This window comes from Nematolebias whitei, chromosome 15 (assembly GCF_014905685.2).
Source record: "Nematolebias whitei isolate Nwh7 chromosome 15, NemWhi1, whole genome shotgun sequence".
Lineage (NCBI taxonomy): Eukaryota > Metazoa > Chordata > Actinopteri > Cyprinodontiformes > Rivulidae > Nematolebias > Nematolebias whitei.
The window spans coordinates 42,225,616-42,237,913 of NC_056512.1; the positions used below are offsets into that span (position 1 = coordinate 42,225,616).

Here is a 12,298-nt window from a genome sequence, read left to right on the forward strand (position 1 = left end):
ATATATAGGCATTTTAAACCTTTCCCACACATTGCAATATTTTAAACAATGTTTCTAAACTCTAAATGCTCTAAAAGACACATCATCTCTCTGCCTACGCTGCTCTTTGCCACCTGCAAGCGTTCTTGGCCACGCCCACTCCTCCACTCTGCACGGAGAACAGCTGATCAGCTGCAGCAGGAAGTTTATCCTGCAGTATGGGCTGCACAAAGGTGCAGGAGGCACTAAATAATTTAAAATAATTTATTTTAAATAAAAATTTCAGGCCGATCGCGCGGCTCATCCATCAATCAGCCAGTTGTGTGTCATGTCCAATCTTATTTTGAAAAACCGCAATAAAGAGAGTCCGCGATAAACTTGCCAACACCAAGTACAGATACAAGAACTAATGAGTCTCTTTACACTTGTTAGATTTCAGAACCTCTAAATCTTCATTAATCCGTTCCAACGGGTGATTCTTATGTTATAAATTCATATTTTCTTGTTTTCTCTTCTGCCCAGTCGTTCACTTTAGAGTACCTCCATGTGGCTTCTTCTTTTTCTTCTGGTGTTTAACAAACGACTTTATGGTGCATCACCATCAGCCTGCCTCCATGTGGCTGACGTTGGTCTCCTTCCACTTGCCTTAAAGCAGTAACAATACTGTGGTACCAGAACAGTTTTACAAATAAAAGTATAACTATGTCGCACGAAGACTTGGCGATTGTTTTTACGCCAGATGTCCTTCCTAATGCAACCACCGAGCTACCACAGCCCTCTGTGTGGAGCAGAGAGCTGCATCTAGGGTGCCCGGGGGAATAGATGGTGGAGGTTAAAGCCTTGCTCAAGGGCACAAAGTGGTGCAAATGAGGGTGGAGGCAGGTGTGGGTGCTTCACCTTTCCCACCCACATTTTGTTGTTGTCAATCCGAGGAGTAGAACCGGCGACTTTCCGATCACTGGCTCACCTTCTCTAACCTCTGCGCCACAAATAACTATATTTAGATTTATTTTATTTTTTTAGAGCTTTTACGTTACTTTTTTTTTTTTCTTTATATTTTTCTGATTGAAGGATCTCAGAGCACAGGACGAAGTTCGCCGCCTCCCGGCTACGTGCCTGAGCGCCAGCAGAGGATTGCCCGCCAAGGTTCATACACCAGCATCAACAGTGAGGGCGAGTTCATCCCAGAGACCAGCGATCAGTGCGTGAGTCGCTTTTCAACAACAACAACAAATCCAAGAACAGAGGCGGATTGGTTAACGAGTTCTTTAAAGCTCGAATTGTTTCGTTACCTGAGTAAAAATAAACATAAAAATATTAGTTAACTCTATTAATGCCGACTGTTGTCCAGCACATCAACCTTACCTGAGGCAAAACATTTGGTAAAAGCCAGAAGGAGGCTCTAATCTTTGTCAGTTGCTGTAGTTGCCATGGTTACAGGCGTTAGAGCCTACAGGGAGGGGCTTTGGAAGCAGAGCTGAAGCACAGCAGAGAGGGACATGACTGTAAGTTGTATAGGTTTAAATATTCCAGCAAAACTAAATAAGTTGTGCAGTCTTAACTAAAGTTTCACAGTGTTCAGGACCCCCCCTCCCCCCGCCCCGCACCTCTCAGAAAGTTTTAGTCCGTAAGCAGGTTTCTTTTCCTTTGTGCACAGGTTCTGGATCTCTGGAGCAGTGCAGATAATTCAGTTTCTGGAAGCTGTCAGTCTCTGGACAGCACCTCAGACAGGTGATGCACCACTAAATGCACTTTTTGATTATCTTGCAAATACAGTTTCACAACTAATGTTCGTTCAGTTGGAAAAGGTGCGCGCTGATTTGTGGATATGCCTGAGCAGTCTACGAAAAAAGCTGGTTTGATCTGGGAACTGGTCTAAATACCTTTCACGCCTCTCTCACAGCCCCTCATTGAGGAAGTCCCGGATGCACAGAGCAAAGAGTTACCCGGATAACCGTCAAGAGTTCTCAGGTGGGAGCCAAACATTTCTCACAAACAGGGAAAAATATTGAGCTAAAGCAGCTTCGTATTGGGAGATTGGCTCCGTTAAAACCATCGCAGAGTTTTTCTGAAGGCTTTAAGGTCACCAGGAAGAACATGTTTTGTTGATTTCGGTACAATATTAGACATCATCAGTTATTTGATGAACATTTTATCTTAAGTTTTTATACTAACTGACGTGGAAAATTAATGAAACTGGTTTACGTAAGCAATAAAAGTGCTGACTTGTGAATCTGCTCTCAGACAGAGAGAATCACGTTTATGACAGGATAGCAGGGAAAGGAGGCACCTATCCTCGTAGGTACCATGTTTCCCTGCACTACAAGGACCACAGTGAAGGTAAAAACATCTGCAGTTCATTTACCAGCTGCCATATTTTCCTCTTGTAACATTTTCTCCTAAAACTCGTGTTTTCCTTCAGGTCGTCGGACATTTCCGCGCATCCGTCGCCCCCAGGGGAACCTCTTCACTCTGGTGCCTTCGAGGCGTTTGCTGAACGGCAGCGAGGAGAGTCTGGGCAGCTGGCAGCTGGTCGACACACAAGGCCGGCTGCGTCCGCTCGACCGTTCTGTCCCCCACAAGTGTGAGTCGCAAAGCTCTTATACGCTTGCTTGAAAATATGTCTTTTAAATTGTAATAGCTTTAAGATTATTTTTCACTTCATGCCTTCATTCTGTTTATATAAGAAATTAAAAATCTCAAATAGTTTGAAAAGCTACAGGGAGTTGACGAACAAAGCCAAACTTACACATGGTAGAAGTCTCAGGTGTGGCAGCGAAAACTTTAATTCAGAGGGTCATGCTGACTGATTACGTTTAAAGAAAGATCTCATTGAAAGGAATCTGTTCACCGTATCTTCCGGCATATAAGTTGCAGGTTTTTTTTGCATAGATTTGTCCGTCCTGCGACTTATACGCTGAAGCGACTAATATACTTTTTCTTTTCCATATTCGTAACGCAATTTTTGACTGATGCTTTGAATTTCGAAGAACTGCAACTGAGAGTCCTCCCGTGCACGCTCGCTTCACTCAGCTGGTGCAGGCGAAGGAACGCTGGAGAGCCCGCGGCGGCTGGAGAGCCCGCGGCGGCTCCGGCCGCGATGGACGGAGCGCTGCCCAGGCGAAATGAAGCTGCTTTGTCCATTAAAGTGCATTTATTAAGAAAAAGTTTACCTGAGACACTCCTTTGCTATAATGTCGAGTAAAGAATTAATTGTTTTTTAAGTGTTAATCTTGTTAAATTGCGAAGAACTGCAACAGCGAGTCTTCCTGTGCACGCTCGCTTCACTCAGCTGGTGCAGGCGGAGGAACGCTGGAGAGCTCGTGGCTCCAGTCGCAATGGATGGATGTATGTATGGATGGATGTATGGATGTATGTATGGATGTATGGATGGATGGATGTATGGATGGATGGATGGATGGATGTATGGATGGATGGATGTATGGATGGATGTATGGATGGATGTATTGTTGGATTTGATATATATCTTTTGACAAGCCTTGACATTTCTCTGATGATGTGAAATTATGCATTTTCTACAAGGTGTGTGCGTGTATAATCATACACTAATTACTTCATGTTATATATAATCTTACAAGTGCTGAGGATAATCATACAAGTTCACATTTGATCACACATTGATAAACATAAACAACGCTAAATCACAACATTCATATACTTTATACTTAACACGGGTTGAGTATTTATGCTCTCACATTAATAATAGTTCAGACACACAGAAATCATGTTTTAAAGCTCTATACAGACGAAAGCCAACTACAAGCTGAAGAGTAAGTGTCCTGCGTTCCAAAACAAAGCTCGTAAACGAACCCTTATCAGTAGAAGAATGAGCGAGGCCGTCTGGGGCTTTCGGAGTAACCCTGGAGATGAAATCTGCTCCTGAGTGGCTGAACATGGTGTCACTCGGACTATCAAGAGGTTTTGACATCCAATCACAAGTCTGTCTGAACCCGAAAGGGCGGGACATGACAAACCTATAAATCTCGCTCAGACACAAAGTTTGGTTGAACAAACACGAGGCTGATTGACCAGGCAAGGTTCGCTCTGACTTGTTCCTCAGAATGCACTCTGATTACATGTAATATCTGCATACTTTAACTTTGTCTTAATTAAATCTTTTTTACTAAGGTGAAGTGCTCCTGAAATTCTGTGCTCGGGTCATTTGAACACCCCAAATCCTTCAGTATGTAGATGGATGTATGGATGGATGGATGGATTGATGGATGGATGTGGATGGATGGATGTAGATGTATGTATGTATGTATGTATGTATGTATGGATGTAGATGGATGTATGGATGGATGGATGGATGGATGCGACTTATATGCCAAAGTGACATATATATATTTTTTCCTCTTCGTGATGCTTTTTTTATTTTTGTTCGGCTGATGCAACGGTATATTTAAAAAATAAAAGTGTTGGTTACTTTTCATGCGGTGAATAAAACTTCCAGCTAAATTTGTTTGTGACTTGTTTTTCGTCAGCGCCCAGTGCTCCGGTGACCTGGCGCCGCGGGAAACTTTTAGGTCAGGGAGCATTTGGCCGGGTGTACCTGTGTTACGACGTCGACACCGGGAGAGAACTGGCTGCCAAGCAGGTCCACTTCGATCTCGAAAGCCCTGAGACCAGCAAGGTGAGATAGAAAACTGCACATAAGTGGCACATATCTTTTACTGAGGCTTCAGCTGCAACGACAACAATATCAGACACTGGTTGCACATGTATGCTCAGCTGCTTTTGTTAGGAAATGCCTTTGTAACGTGTAAATAACTTTGTTTAAAACCAGAATTCCTTCTGCGTCCAGTTGAGAAACGTCCATTAAAATCTATTGGTTTGTTTAGACAGCAGATAGTGATGGGCTTTGCCTCAAAATAAAATTCTGCTCCGTCACAAACTTATATTTAAACCCCAGTTAAAAATAGAGTAATCGGTCTACAGGAAAGAAATCTGATCTCAGAACAGGTGGAATGCACTGAAGAGGATTTTTATCCTCCGTCTCCCTCATTAGTCTTTTCCTGTAGAAAAAAAAAACATGCAGTGTCACTTCCTGTATCTTCGAGGTGCTGAGTTATTGTAGCCGTGGTCGAGGGTCAGCTCTGCCTTGACCTGTAGTCACCCCTGCTCCCCCCCCCCCCCCCCCAGCCTGTAGCAGACGTGAATCTGTTGTTTGGGGAGTTTGGGATTACGTTGTGTCTCGCCAACGTCCCCCTCTGTCCCCTGTCTCTGTTGTGGTCTCGCTCTGAGGTAAACACAGGAACTGCTTTCAGCTTTTAGAAACAACTGCAACTATTTGTTTGTGTATTTGCGTACGTCTCGTCTCGGGTGGTTTGTGCACAAAAATGCATTTAGTTAGTTGTTGTTTTTTTGAGTAGTTTTCTATAATCTGTATATTTTTTCTTCTTTTTTTATATACAGGAGGTTAGTGCTTTGGAATGTGAAATCCAGCTCCTGAAAAATCTGCACCATGAGCGCATTGTTCAGTACTACGGCTGTTTGAGGGACCACAGTGAGAAGACCCTCACCATCTTCATGGAGTACATGCCAGGGGTACGTTTCAGCAGCTGACTCATCGACAGTTTGGCCAGCGCTTGGAGCATGGATTGGTTTTGCAAATTAAAGTCTAGAAATCTTTTCCCCAGCTGCAGTTTTAGTGTTTAATCACATTAATTGGAGGTGGGCGACGTCTTTAAATATATTGTGACTCATACACTCATAACTGAGGCGTATTGGACCCTGTTCACACTTGGTTCTTTAATGCATCTTTAGCAAGCCCGCTGCATTTAGAGAGCACTAAATACAAGTCCTGGAGGAGTCTGGGTTTTGTTCACGAGTGAGGGAAGAATGGAGCGTGAGACTGACGGATTGGTGCAGCGTCCGCAGTATTGTGGACTCTGTGCCAGTCCGTTGTGGTGAAGATGGAGCCAAGCTGTAAGGCTCCCGGCTGTTCGCCAGCCGTTCTACGTTCCTACTCTCACCTATGATCACGAACTCTGTTAAGGATGCTTCCTGGGCGCCTCCCTAGGGAGGTGTTTCAGGCATGTCCAACTGGGAGGAGACCCCGGGGAAGACCCAGGCCATGCTGGAGAGACTATGTCTCTCAGTTGGCCTGAGAACATCTTGAGGTCCTCCCAGAAGAGGTGGCTGCAGAAAGAGATGTTTGAGCCTCATCAAGACGAGACTCAAGTCTGAAAGGCCTCGGCGCTCATTGAAAATGTTTTCACTCAGGTAACGTTAGAAGGTGGTCTGAACTAGGGGTTGAACAGACTAGTCGACTAGTCGATCCTTGGACGTCTCGTAAGTTTTTATATTTCACGTCGTCGACCAGTCTCCACCGCCCCCCTGCTGTTCCCAGTCCTATTCCACCCAGTCCACGTGGTGGATTAAATAAGATAAAACTAAAAACAGCGGGGCGGTAGAGCTGTCTTTTCTAACACGGCTGACGATCCAGTTTGGATCACCAGCTGCGCTGACCGGCCGGTTTTTAAAAGACGTACAAAAAAGTCCAGGTGGATCGCTGCCAGCGACCCACCTGAAGCTTACTGACGACCATTAATAACTATAATATTATAATAAGGTGCTCCGCCTCAGTTCCCTCCCACCCAATCCACGGTGGTGGATTAAATAAATAAAATTAAGCCCACCCCAATGTTCGTAGCCTTGTTTTTTACGTGCCGCACGGTTCTTTCACTTTTGCAGCTTAATAATAGTTTTGGTTTTCCTGTGACTTATTTGCAGTATGATAAACGGTAGGAGCATAAATATACCCTGATGTTTTTGTTTTTTTAGTGTAAATAATAAATTACTTTTTTTTTTTAAATATAGCGTCTTGAGATCCTATGACGTCATTGACTAGTCAACATCGACTCAACTTTTATCGTGTTAAAGTTGACTTTAAAAAATACGCAGTCGTTCAACCTCTAGCCTGAACCCCTTTCATCCACATCCACTTGGTAGTCGGGACACAATCCGCCGTGGGCCTCGGTGTAGAACCTCCTACTGGACTTACACCACCTCTCACAAGCAAAAAACATGGATGTCTCAGGCATCTCAGCTGACGGCTAATTGTGATTAAAGAGCCGCCTTTGGAAATATTCTGGAAGTTGTTTATTCTTCTCAGTAAAATGTTTGTTTTGTCTGGATTTAATTAATCAGGGTGGCCTGCAGAAAACAGAGTGCTGAGTTTCTCTTTAGTGTTCGTTCTAATTGTTTTAGAGCTACACTGTGTTCACTGTTCACAGCTTTCTCTACGGTGGAGTTTCATGGGTAAAAACCTTCAACCCTCGTTTATCGCCGGGGGTTACGTTCTGGATCCCCTCCCCCCAACGCAATGAGTGAAAATCTGCAAAGTAGTGACGTTATATTTATTTTAGTATTTATATTTAAGGCTTTATAAACCCGTCCCACACACTTCCAATGTTCTAAACTCTTAAACCTACGTGAGTTTAACAACATATGTATATGTACTGTACAGTACTTCAAAATTTTACTCAGCAGCTCTGCAGAACAGCAGCTCGGTTCCAGTTCTGCAGAGCTACCCTGCTGGTTCTGGTCAGCTCTCTGCAGCCCTTCAGCACCAGAACGCCTGAGGGAGCCAGACCTTCGGACGGCCAGCACGGGACAACACAGTGGTCGAGATAGAGTCATCCACATGAGGTCGTTTCGGTGGGCTCTGGAGAGAACGCCGGACCTCGAGGCGGCAGGCGGTGCTCAAATTCACCGATCAGTCTGGAGGTTCGGTTCCCGGTCGGTTCCGTTCGGTTCTCTGCATCCGCTGGGCGCCGAAGTCACTATGAATAAGGACTGAAATTTTTCAAATCGCATCAAAACTTTCCCTCCATTTCTCAGAAGGCAATGGGGCTTCCTCCGTTGGCTTCTGGGAAATGTAGTCGTTTGGAGTGATGATACAGTTTAGGCTTATTGAGAGGAAACTACAAAAATGTCGGCGCCTGTCCGAACTTTCTTTTTGTCAACTTTTTACTGTGTCCCAATAACGTGAGTAATATTAAAGTTGACAATCGTGTCATGTGCAAATGTTGTTTTCCTCGTGTACAATTTTATTTTGAAAAACCACGAAAGAGCGAGTCTGCAAAAGCCGAAACGCGAAGTATCGAGGGACTACTGCTTCATTCTGTTTCAGGCGTGCTTCATTACCGTACAATCGTGTTAAAGCAGCGTTTGCTTCCTTTCAGGGTTCCGTCAAAGATCAACTGAAGGCCTATGGAGCCCTGACGGAAAATGTGACCCGGAAGTACACGAGACAGATCCTGGAGGGGATGTCCTATCTGCACAGCAACATGATCGTGCACAGAGACATCAAAGGTAGTCCTCTTTAAAAGTTATTCAGACATAATTGAATGTTTAGAAAGCGGTTTGGTTCTGAGATAAGTAGATCGTTGGTAAGATTTAGATCTGCCGTGTCTAAGGTGCCAACATCCTGCGGGACTCGGAGGGAAACGTGAAGCTTGGAGATTTTGGTGCCAGTAAGAGGCTTCAGACCATCTGCATGTCTGGAACTGGGGTCCGCTCCGTGACCGGCACCCCCTACTGGATGAGTCCAGAGGTGATCAGTGGAGAAGGCTACGGCAGGAAGGCTGATGTCTGGTGAGAGCTTCATTACGTTGGAGGGGATCAGTTCATTACTGCACAAAAATAATAATTGTTCAAACCAAGAAATTGTGCAACTTTTCAGAAAAAAATCAATGAAGATTTATGTTTTTGCAGCAGCACATCTTGATGTTTGTTACTGAGAAGCACCCACTCTTCTGTTAACACAGGGGTGCCCAAAGTGGGGCCCGTGGGCCAAAGTTGTCCCGCCAAGATGTCCTCATTACTATATTAAAATGTCCTTTGAAGTGTCAGTGTGTTTACACTCAGTCATTCTGACTTTAATGTTAATGTTAAATGGAAAATGACTACCTTAATGGCACTATACAGCTGGAGTGGCTTTTTTTGTGCATTAAATCATTCAATTTTACTAATTTATATTTTATTTTGACAGTCTTCCTACAGCTTCCTGCCACTGAAAAACATTTTCCTTTGATCCTGCACTAATACACTTATAAATCACACATAAAGCGTTTAAAAATAGCCTAAATTATAAATATGAACTGGCTTCAGTAGTGATTTTAGCCTCTTTTTGGGGGCTGCTCAAGCACCCCCTAATTTTAAACTCAGCACCTCTGAAAAATAAAACGTTAGGATTTTTTAAGGAAACGGTTCTCAAACCTTAGATTCACCAAAATATTGAATATAGAATAAATGACCACAGCCTCAAATGGGCCAGTAAAATCTGACTTGTTTTACACGAGTCCTGCCACCTGTCAATCAGTCCATCATGTCAGCAACTGACCAATCAGCGACCTCAGTTTGTCCTGAAGTGAACGCCCCTTACCTGCAGAGCTGCAGCTTTGCAGTAATGAGTTTACATCTTTTGTTTCTCGTTAATCTACTGTAATAAACCTTTGTAAAATACAACAAAATGCAGGAAATGGCATCTACTTTATTCAAAACTCTCTGGGGGAGGATCCCCAGATCCACCACCACCAACCTGTTCTGTAATGTTCTTCATTCAGAATTGACGGTTAAATAACTATAATAAATAAATGGACTTTACTTAAAGAAGTATTTGCATTTCATGTATTATTGCATTTGGCCCGCAGCCCTATGATGGATTTTAAATGTGGCCCTCTCAGGGAAAATGTTTGGGCACCCCTGTGTCTGTAAACCTGTAGGACCTGAGGAGACAAGACGTCGGAGTGTTGGGAGGAAATGTCAAATTCTTGTCTGATGGAGGATTCCAGCTGTTCAACAGTCATGGATTGTCTTTGTTGGATGAGAGCAGATGTTCTAAAACCTGTTTATACTTTTCTGCATCATGGGTGCCTTTCCAGATGTTTAAGCAGCCCGTGTCAGAGTCCATAATGCTCCCCCATACCATCAGAGAGGCATGTTTTTGAGCTGTGTGCTGATAACTGACCAGGTGGTCCCTCTCCTCTTTAGGCTGGAGAAGAGAAGGTGGCCTCGGTGGCTTCCACAAAGAATTTACAAGTTTGCTCAATCTGACCTCAGAACAGTTTCCACTTCACCTCGGCCCATTTTAATCGAGCTCTGGTCCGGAGAAGACGTCAGCGGCTCTGGTTGGCTTCTTATTTGCCTGATAGAGCTTTAAGCTGTGGCTGAACTGTCATGAAATCGTTGCATTCTGTTTTAATTTACGGTTTGAACATCGTCCAAACCTTTTCACGGTTAGTTCACGGGGATTTAGTTTAAGGAAATGGAAGGTGTGAATCTGGTGAACAGGTTGAGTCCTGAATATGGAAAGAAGGAAAACACCAGTATCAATATGTCATTTGTTCAGTGGTGGAAACTTTGAACTCCTGAAATTAACATTTTAAATGTGTGTGCAGGAAAGTGCCTGCAGCTGTTGCTGTGATTGGCTAAATGTCTGTTGAGCAGGTACATATTTGGTATTTCTGCCCAGAATGGCTGAGAGCGTTTCAACTGAAAGCATTCCTTCATATCATCAGTTTGGGTATTTAGACCAAATGTGTGGTTTTTGTTTCAGCTTGTTTTGCCTCCGCTTCGAGTTAAACTAAAGCAGAAACGATGGTGCGTGTCTTCTGCAGGAGCCTTGGCTGTACGGTCGTCGAGATGCTCACAGAGAAACCCCCGTGGGCCGAGTTCGAGGCCATGGCCGCCATCTTCAAGATCGCCACCCAGCCCACCAATCCGCTGCTTCCGTCGCGCGCCTCTGAGCAGGCGCGGGACTTCGTCCGCTGCATTTTTGTAGAGGCCAAACGCAGACCCAGTGCGGAGGAGCTGCTCAGACACCCCTTCTCTCAGATCCTGTGCTGCGACTCGTTTGAGTCCTGAACTTCAGCCGCAGAGGCCTCGCAGGCGGACCTGCAGATGTGTCAAAACCAGCGCCGGCCCGCGCTCTTTAAGAGGCTCCACATGAGGGGAACCGCTCATCTGGTAGGATGTTGATCCAAACAGATCTCGTTTCAGCAGCGTTATTGAACCACGACCCAAACGCTCCTGATCTCTTTGTGCAGCTGAGAATTACGACGAAACCTTCAAATGTCTGACAAACGTAAAGCTGGGCGTTCCTTTACGGCTGCAGCAGGTTTTAAGTTTGCGTGTGCTCACAAAAGCTGCATTGTTTCTGATTTTTCAAACAAAAAATATATTTTTTTAAGGTTTAATGGGATTTTTTTGTTTTGTTTGTCCTCAGATGACGTCATTTGCATCGTGATTATTAAATACGCCTCGTTCTCCTCAACAAACTGCAATGCAGAAATATTAATTCTATGAATTATGATTGCATTTCAACAAATATAAGCATCTGGTTCACATTGTTTAAATTAAGCAAGAATATGTGCCGTTCCCAGCTAACAGTGTCGCGTTTAGTTGAAACAAATATGTCTTTTGTTGTTTTGCAAACACTTTCTGAGGAGGTGAATATTTTGTGATAATGGCAGCAGCGCTAATTGTTTAAGTTACATATTTTAAAATATATTTTATACAAAAGAAACTTCATTTTGTGCAGTTTTAAAGTATTTCAGCCCTTTTTTTTTATTAATACAAACCTATAAAGACAAAAACCTCATGACCTTAAATACTAAAAAAATGTAATTTTTGTTGGGAAAAATGGTTTCAAAAGAACTTTTAACCTCTTAAACAAACTCGATGACTCTTCTGTGCTTTTATAACCCGACAAATCAATCATAAATTAATGGAAGTAATTAATTTAGTCAAGTTTCAGAGCAGACAGATCAATCACAGCCAGTTTCTTGTTGTTCTGTTTGTCAGTCAGCAGATGGCGCTCAAGACAATTTAGTCCCATAAAACAATTAAACTTTACTTTTTATGTTTTTCTTCTTCCTAAAACACCAGAAGTTCCTGTGTAAATGATGCATTTGGGAAAATTCAGATGTGAAAAATAAGAACCAAACAAAGTAGATTTTACTTACTGATCTTTTCCTCGTTGATTTGAGTTTTTCCATTTGAAGCACTGTATTCCCTTCTCTTGTAACTCTTCAGTGTCTCTGACAAAGTGCCAAAACTGGGACAGATTAGTAAAAATGTCCACACGATGCTTCTTGCTCCGCGTTGTTAAAAACTCTAACGTGTTTCCTGTTCCGGTGTGTTCGCTCCAAACGTCTTTGACCAACGAGCCTCAAGTTTAGGCTCATTTTCAATCGGATGCACTTTTGTTGAAATTAAACCAAAATGTTCGGGGGCTTTTTAAAAAAAAAAAAAAGTAAATATATATTTTTATTTTTATATTTCCATCAAT

General features: G+C 43.3%; 1 protein-coding gene across 1 annotated transcript in view; it reads left to right on the top strand.

Moving 5' to 3' along the window:
• map3k3 (mitogen-activated protein kinase kinase kinase 3) overlaps nt 1-10,872 on the top strand; it is a 17,193-nt gene extending 6,321 nt beyond the window's left edge. Inside the window, exons 7-16 of the mRNA XM_037688606.1 lie at nt 1,051-1,184; nt 1,637-1,710; nt 1,883-1,950; nt 2,224-2,319; nt 2,402-2,563; nt 4,485-4,633; nt 5,416-5,547; nt 8,190-8,319; nt 8,424-8,601; nt 10,626-10,872. Of these exons, the coding sequence (XP_037544534.1) occupies nt 1,051-1,184; nt 1,637-1,710; nt 1,883-1,950; nt 2,224-2,319; nt 2,402-2,563; nt 4,485-4,633; nt 5,416-5,547; nt 8,190-8,319; nt 8,424-8,601; nt 10,626-10,872 (1,370 nt within the window). The remainder of the gene's footprint in view (nt 1-1,050; nt 1,185-1,636; nt 1,711-1,882; nt 1,951-2,223; nt 2,320-2,401; nt 2,564-4,484; nt 4,634-5,415; nt 5,548-8,189; nt 8,320-8,423; nt 8,602-10,625) is intronic.
• The last annotated feature ends 1,426 nt before the right edge of the window (nt 10,873-12,298 follow it).